This window comes from Phyllobates terribilis, unplaced genomic scaffold, assembly GCF_046119375.1.
Source record: "Phyllobates terribilis strain yellow unplaced genomic scaffold, ASM4611937v1 Scaffold_1__5_contigs__length_1240528914, whole genome shotgun sequence".
Classification (NCBI taxonomy): Eukaryota; Metazoa; Chordata; class Amphibia; order Anura; family Dendrobatidae; genus Phyllobates; species Phyllobates terribilis.
In genome coordinates this window covers 706,278,007-706,295,644 of record NW_027362761.1, presented here as the reverse complement: position 1 = coordinate 706,295,644, position 17,638 = coordinate 706,278,007, and the positions used below count along the sequence as shown (strand labels likewise).

The 17,638-nt window shown below is 44.3% G+C and overlaps 1 protein-coding gene across 2 annotated transcripts in view; it reads right to left on the bottom strand.

Moving 5' to 3' along the window:
* Nucleotides 1-329: 329 nt before the first annotated feature.
* Nucleotides 330-17,638, bottom strand: part of FAM174C (family with sequence similarity 174 member C) — a 38,623-nt gene continuing 21,314 nt past the window's right edge. For both annotated transcript variants that reach the window (XM_073686109.1, XM_073686118.1), the window contains exons 4-5: nucleotides 955-1,074; nucleotides 330-861 (exon numbers count right to left, since the gene is read on the bottom strand). In XM_073686109.1, the coding sequence (XP_073542210.1) occupies nucleotides 858-861; nucleotides 955-1,074 (124 nt within the window). In that variant the 3' untranslated portion in view covers nucleotides 330-857. The remainder of the gene's footprint in view (nucleotides 862-954; nucleotides 1,075-17,638) is intronic.

The following is a 17,638-nucleotide window of genomic DNA, read 5'->3' as shown; positions in this document are numbered from 1 at the left end:
AAAAAAATAAAAAAAAACACTGAAAAACAATTGCAGAAAAGCTTTTTTGCGAAATTACATAGACTTGGAATTTTGTTCCCATTTTCCAGGACAATGCATGGTAAAATAAATGGTGTCATTCAAAACTACAACTCCAGCAATAAAAAAACAAGTCCCCATACAGGTGTGTGAATGGAAAAAAGAAAAAGTTATGGCTCTTGGAATAAAAGGAGGAAATGAAAGCGCAATAAGAGAAAATTTTTCGCTTGGGAAGGGGTTTTCATGAACTGTTTCTAATGGCTTCCTCAGTGAGCACAATGATTTGGCGGAAATAGGAATCAAACATATAACCAGATTAATCAATATTTTATTCATATATAAAAAGGAACAGTGGAAAAATAAATGTTTGTTACAAAATATCCTGAACCACATAAAAAATGAGTAGCACAGAGCAAGTAAGACCTTGCATCTTTGCCAAATTTCCTGACAGGTGAGCCATACAATTACCTGGTCTTGTCAAGAGAATTCAGCAAATACTTTTTGCTGGAAAAAGTAAAAAGGAAAGCACTTGTTATTCAACCATTAGTTCCGATCAACATTAGAAGCATAGTCCACACTGTGAAGATGGAATGTACATTTTGTGCAAAGGCCGGAGAATCACATATCCCACTTAAGTCTTTAGTATGGAATTGCACCCAGCAGAATCAAACAATCCATGGTCCAAATCAGTCAGGCTTTTCCAGCGGCAGCAGCTAATGTTAGAATGAATTTGGTCAGCGAGACACACATCCCTTCAAAACACAGGAGACCCTTTTCTGTGTCATCACAAGGATAGGGCTTGTTTGTGGTTAGTGATCCAAGATTTGCAACTTTACTCATCACCTGTCAAAGAAAATACAATTTTTTTTTTTTTTTTTTTTTTTTACAAAACCTACAAGTCACTGACCCGTGTGCCTCCCACAAGTGCTTACTTACCTTCTTATACTTCTAGACTCAAATATTTTTTCTTCATCACTGTCCATTGATCCCAATTCCATCGTGTCATCATAGTCTGAGAGAAGTCCATACTTCTTCCTTTGTGGCTTCTTTTTTAAGCTGTAAAACAATAGGTATAATTAAAAGGCAATTCATAAAAGATGCCCATTTTCCAATTATGAAATGGTTATATAATACAATAGCGTGCATATACATGATGTTTGATTCTAGTTCCACTAGTATCTTAAAGGAAATAAATCACCAGGTTTTTGATATGTAAAACAACAGCAGTATAATGTAAAGGCTGAGACATTGATTCCAGCGATTTGTCACTTACTGAGCTGCTTGATGCAGTTTTGATAAATTCACACTTTTCTTTGCTACAGATCTAGCAGTGCCCTGTACAGTATAACCCCACCCACACCACTGATTGTCAGCTTTCTGTGTACAATCTGCATAGGCAGAAAACTGCCCCGACGAAGGCACGCCTGCCGAAACAAACATAGGGGATGTGGCACCACAGCCTGGCACGTCCACACCAATGTAAGTTTTTGCTATCTTACAAACTACACTTACCACCCCCTATCCTATGATGGTCTAAGGGAGTAACCTGGATAGGAGATTAACCCATTGCACTGTAGTTTTATGTATTTACGATTGGGGCAATATTGATTATTAGCCCTATTCCATCTGTGGATGTAAGGTATCTATTGCATTTAACCTGTATGTTCTATGGTGTGTATGTGCCATTCTGTGGTGACCTTTTTTTTTGGCAATAACCACCATAACTATAGGGTCATCTTTATTTCGTTTTTAAATAGTTTTATAATTATGAAGTTAATAAAATTTGTATTTTTAATAATCATTATTGGCTCTCCTAGTGTCTTCTCTTTCAGATTTATTATGTAAAAATTGACATTGAACTGTATATTACATTCTTTAAGTAACTCCTTTGGGAGATTATTGTAGGTTTAATAGGCAGAAAACTGCCAATCGGTGGGGGCATAGTTAAGCAGAGCAGGAGGACTACATGGCACAATACAACTAGTCCTGTAGTGATAATCTTCAGCTGATAAAACACTGAACTTATCGAAACTACAATAAAGCAGCCCAGTAAGTGCCGCTTCACTTGGATCACAATCTCTGCCCCTACATCAGGCTGCTCTCAGATTAGGTGCCAAATACCTACTGACAGATTCCCTTTAACCCCTTCACGACATGTATGGCGCAAGTTGGAAGTGGGTGATGGCTGTGTATTACAGCCAGGACCTGCTTTAACAATCGTGGGTGGAGCAGAGCACAAGAAATCAAACATCACAGCTTCCCTAAGAGAACTTAAGAACAGTGGAGAAAAAAAGTTTAAAAAAAAGTAACCCTTTTATGGCCTATGACGTAAAGGCACGTCATAGGTTACCTCCCCCTCTTTGATGTGAGCTCCAGCGCTGAGCCCGCATCTTTTCAGGCACATGACAGCCGATGTCATGTGCCTTAAACAGCCACAGGTGAAATCCCGATCCACCCGTGGCTGTCACTAAGTCCGTCCATAGGTGCCCATGTCACATGATCGCGGGGTGCCAATGGGCTGGCATGACCCCCAGGGGTCTGCAGAACACCCTCATGCTTGGCCAGCATTCATAGCAGATGAGCATTTCAGCTACACAGCCCTGCTATGTGTAGCACAAGGGATCAGACAATTGCAGCTTCAAGTCTCCTAAGGAGACTATTGACGTAAGTGAAGAGTAAAAAAAAGTGTTCTTAAAAATAAAATATATATAAAAGTTCAAATCACATCGCTTTTGCCCAATTCAAAATAAAATAAAAAAAATTCAAAAATACACATATTTGGTATCGCCATGTTCAGAAATGCCAAATCAAAATAGAAAAAGAATTAATCCGATCGGTAAACAGGGTAAGAAGAAACAAAAACAAAATTGCCAGAATTAAATTTATTTTTTTTTGTTAGCCACAATATTGAAATAAAATGCAATAACAGGCAATCAAAACATCGTATCTAACCCAAAATGGTATCAATAGAAACGTCAGCTCAGCGCACAAATAATAAGCCCTCACAAGCCCCAGATTCCAAAAAATAGAGACAATACGAGTCTTGGAAAATTGCTCTTTTTTTGTAAAACAAAACAAACCAACAAACAAACCACTCACCTAAAAAAAGAGAATCACAATGGTGGGTCAGTTTTAACATTTAATGAACATGGTAAATAAAAAAATAAAAAAAATGTAGAATTGCACTTTTTTGCAATTTCATAGCATTTGGAATTTTCCCGTTTTCCAGTTCACTATATGGTAAACTCGTCCCGCAAAAAAACAAGCCCTCACACAGACATATTGACAGGAAAAAAAAAAAGTTATGGCTCTGGGAAGAAGGGGAGCAAGAAACGAAAACGCAAAATAACGAAAAATCCCAAGGTGGTGAAGGGGTTAAATAAGCCAAAAACATAAAAGATCAAATGACATTCATTTTCCCCCGTAAAAATAAATAAAAAAATACACGTAGTATTGCCACGTTCAGAAAAGTCTGATCTATCAAAATATAAAAAATTAACCCGATTGGTAAGAAAAAAAAAAATTCAAAAACGCCAAAATTACATTTGTTTTTTTAGTTGCTGCAATACCACAAAAAATGCTGAAACAACTAATCAAAACGTCATATCTATCTTAACTTGGTATCAATATAAACATCGTCTTGCCTCGCAAAAGTAAGCAGTCATAAAGCTCCATGGCCTCCATCGGGGCATTACTGCTCTTATTGCTGTATGGGCCCTGGTGAACAGAAGTAAAGAGCGGGGGCCCGGGCCTGTTCCGGATACCCCTGGCTATCGTGTGTCACAGCTATCAAAACTGAACGGCCGTGCAGCTCCAAGGGGGTACCTCCTCCCATTCAGGGACGCGTTGGGAAGACTGAGCGTATGCGATGACGTCATTGCATACTCGCCGGCATCGAGCGCCAGTATGCCAGTCCAGGAGTGGAGCAGCAGGGGATTGTATAAGACGCAAGTATGAAAACTTTATTTTTTTAATAGAATTAATTAAATGATGAATTAGGAGTGTGTGTGTGTGTGTGGCGGGGGGGGTGATGACGAATTAGGAGTGGGGGGAGCAAATGATGAATTGGGAGTGGAGGGGGAGAGCAAAGGACCAATTGGGAGTGGAAGGGGGAGAACAAATGACGAATTGGGAGTGGATTGAGGAGAGCAAATGAAAATGAATTGGGGTTGGGGGAGAGTAAATGATGAAGTGGGAAAGAGGGGACATAATGAATTGGGGCGGAGGGCGGCATGTAAAAACAATGAATCGGGGGAGCTGAGGATGCAGGAGTATGACTGGTAATGAATTGCGGGAAAGAGTACAGGTGGCAATTAATTTATATATTTACTAGGTGGATAAAGTGGCTATTTATAGTTAGTGGAGGCAAAGTGGGGGATTACAATTTATATAACTAATTATATATTAATGGTGGGTGCACGTCTGGATTCAGCTGCGAGGTGTAGAAGTTGGGGAACGTGCTCTGGAAGAGGTGCTCTAGATAATTGTGTGTTATTTTATGCAGAGAAGAGTTTTGGCTGGAAGAAGTGATGAAGATCTGTGCTGGATAAAGAAAAAAAGCGAAGATGAAGGACTTCAACTAGAGACAACACACCTACTCACCAGTGACATCTGTTCACTGACACTATATACAGGTCTTTTCTTGCTGATCTGGCCTAGAGCACCAGGATGAGACCCTGCCTACAGTTCCGCCCCGGAGCACGGGCATATCATTAACTCAAAACCGCAAACACTGATTACACAAGAACCACAAGACGGATTTCTTCACCCCAGGTATCATATTAATCAGTGCAGAAACCTCAACATGACACTGTCTGTAGTTTACTTAGCAAAATCCTGCTGACAGGTTCGCTTTAATGGTCATTCAGAAGCCTGTGCGGATTGATTCGATCTTCGACCGCACAGGTTTGCTTTAACACCAGGGCTGTGGAGTCGGTAAGCCAAACCTCCGACTCCCTCATACAGCAAACCTCCGACTCCCTCATACATGGCTCATGTTTAAGTGATAAATTTACTGTAGCACCGATTAATCTCAGCTAAAAGTCTAGACCCTTAGATCAGGAATAGGACAGACATTTATAGGACATTTCATAACTTTCCCAAATTCTTATGAAAAAAATATTCCCCACAAACTGCATTGAACTACTGAACCCAATTTATTATATATTTGATTTGTTTATTTCAGGAGATATTCCACATTATGTACTTAAACTTCATGGGTGCCAATAACGATGAGAACTGTATATACAGAGCTCCTGTGTATAATGTCACCGGTGATCAATGTATTACTTGTACACTGACACTATATACAAAGTTCCTGTGTATAATGGCACTTATCGTAATATTAGCATTGTTTTGTTCTACTAATCAGTATTGTAGTATTCAGTCACTATGTGATGGTAATATGTGGTCTGGTCACAGCGGAGGCATTTCTCCTTGTATGTGGTATTATTCGGTCACTATATGGTGGTAATACGTGGTCTACTCATGGTGTGACGGTATTTCTCCCTTGTATGTGATATTATTGGTCATTTTAAAAAATTTACTTGAAAAAATACCTAAAAAGTATTGGATATTTTAAGAAATGTTTAATAGATTAGAGTCTAACTTGTCATGGTGGCGGCTTAAAAAAAAAATCTTTTGGCGAAAACAAAAGCTGCTGTCTGTGTATGTGATCTGGTGTTCAATGGGAACGGTTATTGTGTGATTGGTGAGGACATAGTTTTATACCTGTCTCCCTGTTTATACCATTTATATCCATTCTGACTATACCATCTATTGGTTATGAGTATTGAATCAGACATTTATGTTGTAGTTTGTGCTATATAATTAAACACAATAATTGGCGGCATTAGGGGTGACTTATTGGTAGGACTTCTAAATGTTTTCCTGTCGACGTTGGCTACATGAACTCTGATCACATCAATTGTGCACATCTTGAGTATTCGATCAGATAGTCATTTTGGTGGCCTTTATTGTCTTTCATACCACAATAATCATCTGATATAGGGATAAACTTGACTGTCTAAATCTTTGCTTCCCTATTTTTTATGTGCTCTGATTATACCATTCTATGTCTCTGAGCATTTGAGCAGACATTTATATTGTGACTTTTCTTCACTGTACACGTGGAGCTTTATAAAATATTTAAATTAAAAATCTTTTTAAGGGTTTATATGTACACGTTTTTCTACTCCCCTCTTTTTGGTAAAAATGCAAAGTGTGAACATAGCTGAACATAGCCTTAAGGGACAGGAAACAGTGGTACAGTCTCTAAATGGGATAAAGACCACTCAAGCATCAGTGTTAGGGCCAATTCTTTTTCATGCTTTTATTAATTACCTTGCGGATGGGATTGAGAGTAAAGTGTTAGTCTTTGACACAAAACTATGTAGAATGTATAAAAAAAAAAACGAAAAAAAAAAACCTGGCTCCATACAGTTGTACATCCCTGCTAACAGCTAATTGCGCAGGTTAGTCCAATTAGCTGTTTCATGACATCGTTGACTTACACTGACCCACAGTGCGCAGGCACCAGGAGGCTGAAGGGGCTCACTGTTCAAGTGCTGGAATTGAAGCAGAGGAGGGTCTGAAAGATGTCAGTTGTGAGGTTACCACTAGTCTCTGAACAGTAAAAGACTATAGTCGGCATGTGAACGATCCTCTAAAGTAAGGACTGAGGATGACTATGTGTGATATCTAGGCAATGGTGCAGAATGCCAACAGTGAGTATATTAAGTTTTCAGCATTTGCCACTTCGGTACACAGACAAAATGGTAAAAAAAAGCCCGAACACCACCTTTAAATCATTACATAGACAGACCATTGCCTATAATGAGATGGGTGTAATGCTTCATTTCTCCAGTGGTGGTGATCAAGACAACTGATCACTCACTGACAAGTTCCCACCCAATGTACAGCTGACCACTAGGGATACTAGCAGTGGGACAACCTGTGGTAAAAGCATATGGTTGAGAAACCCTTCTAACCTTTGTGAAAAAAATATTTAAACTGGATAAACCCTATTAAATTTGCCTTTCTTGAGCGTTTTTGATGCAGCATTTTGGATCATTGTCTTGTTGTAGAACAGAAAGCCTTAGTTACTTACCGGTAACGGGATTTTTCGGAGCCCATGACAGCACCACGTGAGAGAGGATCCGCCCATCAAGGACAGGAAACCTACAGGTTAAAAAGGGCGGCCTTCTCTTTCCGCCTCAGTTTAGTTAACAGAGCATGAGAGTACCGCCAAGGTTAGTTATAACAAAACATAATCACATTAAGTACATTACTTTTCATCAATTTCCCACAAGGGTGCACAAAAAGAAATCAAATCTACAGGAGTGCACAACACCAGTGAAGGGAGGGAATATACGGGTGCTGTCATGGGCTCCGAAAAATCCCGTTACCGGTAAGTAACTAAGGCTTTATTCGGTCGTCCATGACAGCACCACGTGAGAGAATTACAGAGACGAAGGAAATTAGGGAGGGACCACAGCTTGAAGCACCCTTCTCCCGAAAGTGAGATCTGCAGAGCCACCCAGATCCAATCTATAGTGCCTATAGAAAGTAGAGGGAGAAGACCAAGTGGTCTTTCCTCAATGGAAAGCCCTGTCTTCTCCGCCCAGGAGGTTGACACCGCTCTGGTAGAATGCGCCCTCAATCCCTCCGGTATCTCTTTATCCCCTGAGGAGTATGCGAGGGAAATGGCCTCCTTGATCCATCTAGCGATTGTAGCCTTTGAGGCCTTACAACCCTTCCTAGCCCCCTGATAGCAAATAAATAGGGACTTATCCTTTCTAAAGCCATGTGATACTTCTAAGTACCTTAGTACGCACCTCCTAACGTCTAAGTGTGAAGTCTCTCCTCTTTTTGATTTTTGGGCGGAAAGCAAAAAGTTGGGAGAACTATTTCCTGGGTTCTATGGAATCGAGTGGCCACTTTAGGAAGAAAGGCTGGATCAGGTTTTAATATAATCCTATCGTCCAGAATTTGCGTGAATGGAGGGCATATTGAAAGGGCCTGTAGGTCACTGACTCTCCTGGCTGAAGTTAGGGCTACTAACAGGACCGTCTTTAGGAAAATAATTTTGGGGGAGACTAAATCTAGTGGCTCAAAAGGAGGACTGGTCAAGGCATCTAAGACATAATTCAAATCCCAGGAAGATATCTTTGCTTTGGTAATGGGTCTACACCTAAAGGAAGTTTTTATAAAACGGCCTATCCAATAGTTATCTGCAATATTGGAAGAAAATAAAGCTCCCAACGCCGACACCTGTACTTTCAAGGTACTGGTAGGGAGACCTAATTCTAAGCCTCGCTGCAGAAATTCCAGAATTTTCCCAATAGGGGGCCCCTCCTCCACCTTAACTTCTGCAAAGGACAGAAACTTCCTCCAGGTCCTGGCATAAATACGGGTGGTAACAGGTTTTCTGCTAGCCAGGAGAGTATTCACTACATTTGCGGGGAATCCTTTGTTGGTCAATAACACCCTCTCAAATTCCACGCCGTCAAATGTAGACTCGGGATTGGAGGATGGGAAAGTGGCCCTTGAGTGAGGAGGTCCGGAATCTCCGGAAGAACCCAGGGATCTGATATGGACATCTTCCGGAGACAAGGGAACCACGGTCTTTTGGGCCAAAAGGGACATATGAGTATCACTCTGGCCCGGTCTGCCCTGATCTTTTTTTAAAACCGCTGGGAGCAGGATCATGGGAGGGAAGGCATATGCCAGAGGAAACCTCCAGGGAACCATAAAGGCGTCCACTGCCAGGGGTCCTTCTCTGGGGTCTAAGGAACAAAAATTTTTCACTTTCCGATTGGCTCTTGTTGCGAATAAGTCCATAGACGGAAGGCCCCACCTTTCTACGATTCTGGAGAATATTTGTGTATTTAGGGACCACTCTCCTTCTTTTACAGAAGTACGGCTGAGGAAATCCGCTATGATGTTTTCCTTGCCTTTTAGATGAGTAGCCGAAAGAGAGAGACAGTGATCTTCGGCTTTCAGCAGAAGTGCGTTCGCTACCCTCATCAAGTTTCTTGAGCGGGTTCCCCCTTGGTGGTTTATGTAAGCTACCGTGACTTGATTGTCCGAGAGTACACGGACATGCTGGTCCTGAAAATATATAAGGAACTCGTTGAACGCATGCTGCACCGCCAGAAGCTCCTTAACATTTGATGACAACTGTTGCTCACTGCTTGACCAGGTTCCCTGCACTAATTTCCCTTCAAAGTGAGCTCCCCAACCTGTAGCACTTGCATCAGTGGACAAGACTGCAGTTGGACTACATTCCCAGGGAACCCCTTTAGCAAGATTGTCTTGTCGTAACCACCAACGAAGGGACCATATGGCACGAGGACCTAGCGTAAACTTACGGTCTAGATGCCCGTCTAAAGCTGCGTTATTGTACAACACATCCCACTGAAAGGCTCTTGAATGCAATTGTGACCAACGAACCGCAGGAAAAGTGGAGGTGAAGGTTCCCAATAGTGACATGGCCCTACGGAGTGAAATAGAAGGTTTACGTATACATTGTTCTACCAACTCCCGGATTCTATCAATTTTCTCTTCTGGAAGACAACATAGCTGTTTCCTGGAATCTAATATGACCCCCAGATATTGTTGTACCTTGAGTGGAGATAGTCTAGATTTTTCTAAATTTAGAAACCACCCCAAACTCTTTAAGACCGACATGGTCTCCTGCAGGTGGGTCTCGCATTGAACCAACGAATTCCCCACTATCAGGAGATCATCCAGGTAAGGGATAATTAGAATGTCCCTTTCTCTTATATGGGCCATAACTTCCGCCATTACTTTAGTAAAAACCCGTGGGGCTATAGCTAAACCGAAGGGGAGTGCAGTGTATTGGAAGTGTTTAACCACCCCGTCTATTTCAATGGCCAGCCTCAAGTATTTCTGGTAATCACTATGAATTGGGATATGGTAATACGCATCTTTGAGATCGAGCACTACCATATAGCAGTGGGGAAAAAGTAACTTTATTACGGATTTCAAAGACTCCATTTTAAAGGTGTGTATTTTAAGGAAATTATTCAGGGATTTCAGATTTATAATTGTCCTGAAACTTCCATCCGGTTTCGGAATCAAGAAGAGCGGGGAGTAGAAACCAAGACCCTTTTCAGCTTCCGGAACCTCAATCAGGACGTGCTTTCTTATTAGGGTTTGTACTTCCGAAACGAGGGCAGCCTGGCGTTCTGGGGAAGAACTGGAGGGAGCAACCATGAACCTTTTGTGAGGCAATGCTTTAAATTGAAACTTAAGACCATACTTAATCAGGCTCAAAATCCAATTACTATGAGAAATCTGTTCCCAAGCTGGGACAAAAAATGACAATCTCCCTCCCACCTGGGCTGATTGTGTATCCACTGGCTTCTGCTCAATTTTTGGAGACGGACCAAAGAGTAGACCTCTACCTTTTCGACCTCTTTCATCAGACTTGTCTTGCTCCCTGAAATATCTCTTCCGGAACGATCTCTTAAAGGAGGGTAGAGGAACTGATGGAAACCCCTTCTTAGGGTCCCCCGCTTTCTCCAATAAGTCGTCCATGGTCTGACCAAAGAGGTATTCCCCTTCACACGGGATTGTACACAGTCTGGACTTAGTCTGTAAATCCCCTAGCCAGCTTTTAATCCACAAGGCTCGCCGAGCCGCATTTGACAGTGCTGCTGACTTTGCTGCCAACCTCACCGAGTCCACAGATGCATCAGCAAGAAAAGCTGCCGCCCCCTGAACCAGTGGAAGGGAAGAAATGATGTCTTTCCTAGAAGTCCCATCCTTCAACTGACTGTCTAGCTGTTCAAGCCACACCATCAGGGCTCTGGACGTACAGGTAGCTGCTACTGTTGGTCTCAGTGCTCCCGCAGCTGTCTCCCATGCCCCTTTCAGGAAAGTATCAGCCCGTCTGTCTAGGGGGTCTCTCAATGCACCCATATCATCGAACGGGAGGGAAGTTCTTTTCACTGCTTTAGTAACAGCAACATCCAGCTTGGGTGCTTTTAACCAGGAGGAACACATAGCATCCTCAAACGGATATTTCCTTTTAAAGGATGGAGGAACACTACCCTTCTTGTCAGGCTTTCTCCATTCCTTATCAATGAGGTCTTTCACCCTTGAATTTACTGGAAAGACCCTTCTCTTCTTTAGCCCCAGACCACCAAACATAACATCCTCAGCTGACTTCTCTACCCTCGAGTCCACTATCCCCATTGTAGATCGGACGGCTTTTACTAGGGCATCGACCTCCTTCAGGGGGAAGCACTGTCTGTCTGGCTCACTATCAGAGGAAGAGAAGGCGGAGGAGGAAGCGACCGATAGCTCAGAGTCTGAACCCGGCTGGGTTTCTTGAGGAATATGCCCAGACTCTGAACCTTGCAATGCTTTGCCTATTTCTTCCCTTATTAAAGTTCTTAAGCCTAGGGAAAAATCTGGGGTCTCCTCCGATATCATTTTGCTGACACAACCTTTTGCTATAAGAATCAGGGAGTGGACAGCTGCATAAGGCACACACTCTGTGCTTGGACTTCGAGGAACATTTCTTGCTCTAAAAGAAAGTCATAGATAGAAAGAAGGAGGAAACATTAGTAGAACTTTCACGAAGATTCCACTCACCCCACAGAACCTTCGGTACCGTAGAAGCAGAAGAATCCAGCATGCATGGCGAGGAATCACGCCGCACCGGACCGTCCTTCCTGCTCTTAGTGGTAGCTCTTAATAGTTGTACGACCAGACCCTAGCCGGGAATGACGCTGCGCCACTAGTTGTGAGGGCTCCCCAGAGGGCTGCTCCTGCAGCAGATGTTGTTGCCTAGGTGACAGCTCCTGTGAATCTTCCATAGCTTACAATGTAAGAATGGGCTGGGAAGCACCTCTGTATGTTACCAGACCCTTTATATACTGGCCATACCGGTACCATGTGTGGGTGTGTGTTTCCTTTTTTTTTTTTTTACCCAGGAGGGCGTTACCTGCTCCTTGGTCTTCCTCCCCAGGTCCAGGTGGGATCCAGGTGGGCTACTCGCCGCCAGGTCCTCAATCCCCCGGCGTTCAGCTGCTCGCGCCAAAAAATTCAAACGAGCCCCGCCCCTTCCGGTGACGTCACAGGGCTTCCTGCCCGGCGCACCGGAAGTCGCGTCAGAAGGTCGCGCCCGTCACGTGCGCCGCCGGCGCGACCTGGATCTCCTGCAAGCGGTAGCGAGGGGGGAAGGAAGCCCGCTAGCGGCCCCACACCTGGCGGACATCTACCTCCCGTGAGGCGATGTCGCGCCTGCCGCAACGCTCACGGAGGCGCCCCCATGAGCCCTGCCGTGGCGTCTCCAGAGGACCGGGACGGACCGGCTCCAACCACCTGCTGTGGCCCTCTCTGGGACAGGAGTCCATCTTCTGCACGTAAGCCTGCAAGGTCCCCCATCATGGACAGGAAACCTAAACTGAGGCGGAAAGAGAGGGCCGCCCTTTTTAACCTGTAGGTTTCCTGTCCTTGATGGGCGGATCCTCTCTCTCACGTGGTGCTGTCATGGACGACCGAATAAATAAAGCAATTACAGACCATCATCGAGGCACTGACATCAAAATGCCCATTCATGTGAACAATATCACAATCTGTTCTGAACCTAATTCAGTAAAGCACTACCATGACTACTGGAGTAGTGTTTTGGACTGCTGTCTTTGTTTTACATAGTTACATAGTTAGTAAAGCCGAATAAAGACTTGCGTCCATCAAGTTCGACCTGTTAGTTCTGTAATTGCTAAAGTTGATCCAGAGGAGGGCAAAAACCCCAAATGATTTAGCCAATCTTCACCTGAGGAAAAATTCCCTCCCGACTCTGAAACCAGCAGTCAGAATAAATCCCTGTATCAACCTACTATTTTATTCTATTTTTAAGTATATGCAGAAATCTGCCTGGTATCTAGAAAAGCATCCAGTCCCCGCTTGAACTGGTTTAGTGAATCCGACATTACCGTCTCCTCACTCAGTGAATTCCATATTCTCACTGCTCTTACCGTAAAGAACCCCTTCCTATGCTGGTGCTGAAACCTTTTCTCTTCCAGTCTTAGTGAATGCCCTCTTGTTACCGTAATATCCCTCCTTTTGAACAAATCCCGGGCAAGGTCTCTATACTGTCCCCTAACATATTTGTACACATTTATTATGTCCCCCCTCAACCTTCTCTTTTCCAGGCTGAATAGTCCTAGTTTTGCCAACCTCTCTGGGTATTGCAGTCCCTCCATTCCCCTTATTAATTTTGTTGCCCTCCTTTGTACCTTTTCAAGCTCATTTATATCCTTTCTATATATTGGGGCCCATAACTGAGCACAGTATTCCAAGTGTGGTCTGACCAGTGCTTTGTACAGTGGAAGAACAATGTTCTCATCCTTTGCAGCTATACCTCTTCTGATACATCCCATTACCCTGTTTGCCCTTACTGCAGCGGCCTGACTTTGGGCACTCCAATTTAGTTTGCTATCAATCAAGATGCCCAAGTCCTTCTCCATCTCTGAATTCCCCAATGATTTCCCATTCAGTGAGTACTGGTGACTTCCATTTTTCCTTCCCATATGTATGACCTTACATTTCTCCTCGTTAAACCTCATTTGCCATTTAATGCTCCACCTACCCAGCTTATCCAAATCCCTCTGTAGGTCTGCACTGTCCTCTTTTGTATTAATTGTTTTACATAACTTTGTGTCATCTGCAAATATTGATATTTTACATATTCATAGGACCCCATGTGTCCAGTTTACTCCAAAAAAGTGCCCAATGCCGACAGACTTTCCCATGCACACATGTTCTGAATGGATGTCTATATCTGACCAAAGTGAACATATACTCTTGTTGTTTTTGTAGGTGTGGTAAGGATATTAAGAATAAATCTTTTATTAAATAGCACACACACTAAAATAAAAGGAAACTATAAGCAGATGGCTATTTTGAAGAAAAAGACAAAATGTTATACCATAGATATTGTGGTTTTATTTAAAGGTTTTTTTATAAATATCCAAAGATGGAATAGTAAAAATAGTGTGTCAAAGTCAATAATGATTAAAACAGTATATTCCTGTAAGAAGGACAAAGTGGCTAATCCAGAAAGGAGTAATAACACAACATGTGTCTGAGAGCACATCAAGAAAGTGTCAAATGACACATAGCATCACCCAGTAGTCAGAAAAAAAAATAGTAGTCACTGGCTAACTGTCAAATAAAGCCTGACACCTACGGATATAAAGCGAGGCAGATATAGATGTCCGATAAGCAATGTACATGGTACCTAAAAAGTGGGTAATATATTAAAGCAGAGATCAGCTTAAAAAGGTCAAAACTTGCAGAAGGAGCAGCCCCAGGTGATATGTCATCTATGCAATCAGGAGATTCAGGACACCATCATACAGATAAGATGGTCAGCAATCCCACTGTAATCAGCAGGTCTGGATGACCATCTAATCTACTATATAATTGTCTTATCCTGTCTGTCTGTCTGCCTGCCTGTCTGCCTGTCCTGGAAATCCCGGGTCGCTGATTGGTCCGGCCGCGGCCAATCAGCGATGCGGCATTTCTGAAAAACATGGCGGCCGTTAGTGGCTCATGTGCGGCACGGAGGTCAGCGGCGATGCAGCCGGGAGATGCAGCCGGCTACTCGCAGCATAAGTCCCCCGACCGCAGGCGCCGCTGACCTACATGCGGCTATCGTCGGGAGATCAGCGGCTAAGGCCGCTTATCTCCCGAGGACAAGTGTGACGCCCCTCCCCTCCTCTCGTCCCTCCCCCCACTCGATCAGGACCCCGGCAACCGGCGTCATACTTACCCCTCCCCTCATCTCCCCTCCTCTCGCCTCTCCTCCCGTCCCGTCCCTCCCCCCGCTCGATCAGGACCCCGGCACCCGGCGTCATACTTACCCCTCCCCTCCTCTCCCCTCTCCTCCCCCCCCCCCCGCTCAATCAGGACCCCGGCACCGGCGTCATACTTACCCCTCCCCGTGCCTCCGCAGCAGCTCCTGTGTCATCCGCTGATGCTGTGACGTCTCAGGTCAGAGGGCGCGGTGACGTCTTTACACTGCGCTCTCTCCTGACCGGTCACAGCGCACAGCGTCAACATGCCGGCTACGCTGGAGTCCAGAGAAGCAGCTGAGAAGGGAGGGGAGTATTGGATTTTTTTTTTTTGTATGGGGCCATAGGGGACCTGCATGGGGCACTATGGGGGGATGGATATACAGGGGATATGACTTTCTGCATGGGGCATTATATGGGGGGGGGGGGGTGAGGTGACATCCTACATGGGGCATTATATGGAGGGGGAGAGGTGACATCCTACATGGGGAATTATATGGGGGAGAGGTCACATCCTGCATGGGGCATTATATACGGGGATGTGACTTCCTGCATGGGGTATTATATACGGGGGATGTGACTTCCTGCATGGGGCATTATATGCGGGGGATGTGACTTCCTGCATGGGGCATTATATGCGGGGGATGTGACATCCTGCATGGGGTATTATATACTGGGGATGTGACATCCTGCATGGGGTATTATATACGGGGGATGTGACTTCCTGCATGGGGTATTATATACTGGGGATGTGACATCCTGCATGGGGTATTATATACGGGGGATGTGACTTCCTGCATGGGGCATTATAAAGGAGGGTCGGGAGACATATGCTAGAATGCCCGATGCGTTAGAATCGGGCCACCATCTAGTGTGTATTATAAGAGGGCTCTGTAACATTTTAGACAGACATGTTTCAAAAACTCATTTGATTGGTTTCTAGTTACAGATTTTCTACAAGACAGTCATTTAGTTTAATGGTGCACAAACGCCTTCAATAGATTACGGCTGATTGGATGACCGCTAATTCTTCCCTATTGCCCTAGACAAAGGTATACTCACTAGTTTGTTTGTTTGTTTTTAATAAGGGGAGGGGAATAAACCACTGCCTGACCCCTCTTCTGTAGAAATAAAGCACTGTGTAAGTTGGAACCCAAATATCTGAGTCTCCATTTTCCTGACAACTGAAGTTTGGAGACAGTCAGGAAAACCATATACAGAGTTGACAGTGGTTGCTGAAATGTCTAATGTGAATGGGCACTTAAAGGGGTATTCCCATCTCCAAGATCCTATCCCAATATGTAGTAGGTGTAATAATAATAATATTAGCAAATACCTCCAAATAGAAAAGTAGTATAGTTTTTCTGATTCGCTATATCGCCTTCCTCATGTGCAGGCATTGCAAGACCTTAGGTATCCATGGTTACGAACACTAGCAGCTAGATAACTGTAACTTTATCAGTGGACGTAACCATGGATACCTAAGGTCCTGCAATGCCTGCTTTCTCCAGTTTAGAAAAGACTGGAGAAACCAACTTGTTCAAAATTATTAATGAAATCCAAATGTAAAAAAATATCTTACTTACCGGTAACGGGATTTTACAGAGCCCATGACAGCTCCACCTGAGAGAGGGTATCTGCCCACCAAGGACAGGAAACCTACTGAATAAAAGAGCGGTACCTCTCCTCCGCATCAGTTGGGTTTCAGGGCATGAGAGGACCTCCAGACAGTATGTTAGTACACAACTACCACTTATAAAACATTTATCACTATACACTGATGTCTGATGTTTTGGCCTCTTTCCCTTTCTCCGTTCAATTAGGGTTTTAAGGTATTCTCTAACTTCAGTTTTGATGATAGACTTTAGGTCCATATTGAACCAGGGGGTTTCCTCCGATTGGTTTTGTTTTTTTAATATACCAGAAGACTCTGCCCTGGGTTTATGTGTTGGGTGGATTAACCCCACACAGCGCACATTCCTTGTTATTCTGTTTGGCGCTACATTTCGTGGGCCTTCCCTAGTGAAAAATACACAGAGAAAGGGACCTGTTTAGCATGGTGAACTTTCACGAAGATCTCTCACCACTGTGCCGTTCAGTCTAGGGTACCGGAGATGGAGGCTGGATCAGTTCACATGATCTTTCTCTCCTGGAGGTGGTGGACTCACGACCTGCCCTGTTCCTCTGGCTGGTCTTGCTGCCGCTTATCCTACTGCCACTGCTGCTGCCGCTCAGGTGACTGCTGTTCTTGATCCATTGTTGTAGATAAGATGTACAGGCACAGCCATTCAGCGGCTTTCCCTCTATTTTATACTTTAGGGACGTCACTCCACCTCCAGTCCGCCCCCTCCCCTGGATATCCGGGTCAAAGTTTTCCACCGCGCTTTGCGCAGAGAGATCACACTGGCTCTGTGCATGCGCAGCCCGGAATGCCGCTATAATCTTCAGTGAGCGCCGGATACTCCCTGTTCAGCGCCCTTCGCGTGTGCAGACTCGGGCGACCCAGTTTCCAGCGCGCTATGTCATCAGGGCGCACCGGACACTTTCTGTTATGTACCCTGCGCAGACCCGGAAGCCCTGCTTTCCGGTGCGCTACGTCATCGGGCGCGCCAGATATGAACACCAGTGGAACCGCACATGCGCGATCCCGGCGCACTTCACCGGAGGTCCCCCCCGTCTAGCCTACCTGCGCAGACCCGGAGCCATAACCCGGAACGCTTGGCCAGGCCAGCAGGCAGACCCCAGCGTAAACAGTCCCGGGAAGCGTGTTGGCCAGGGACATTATT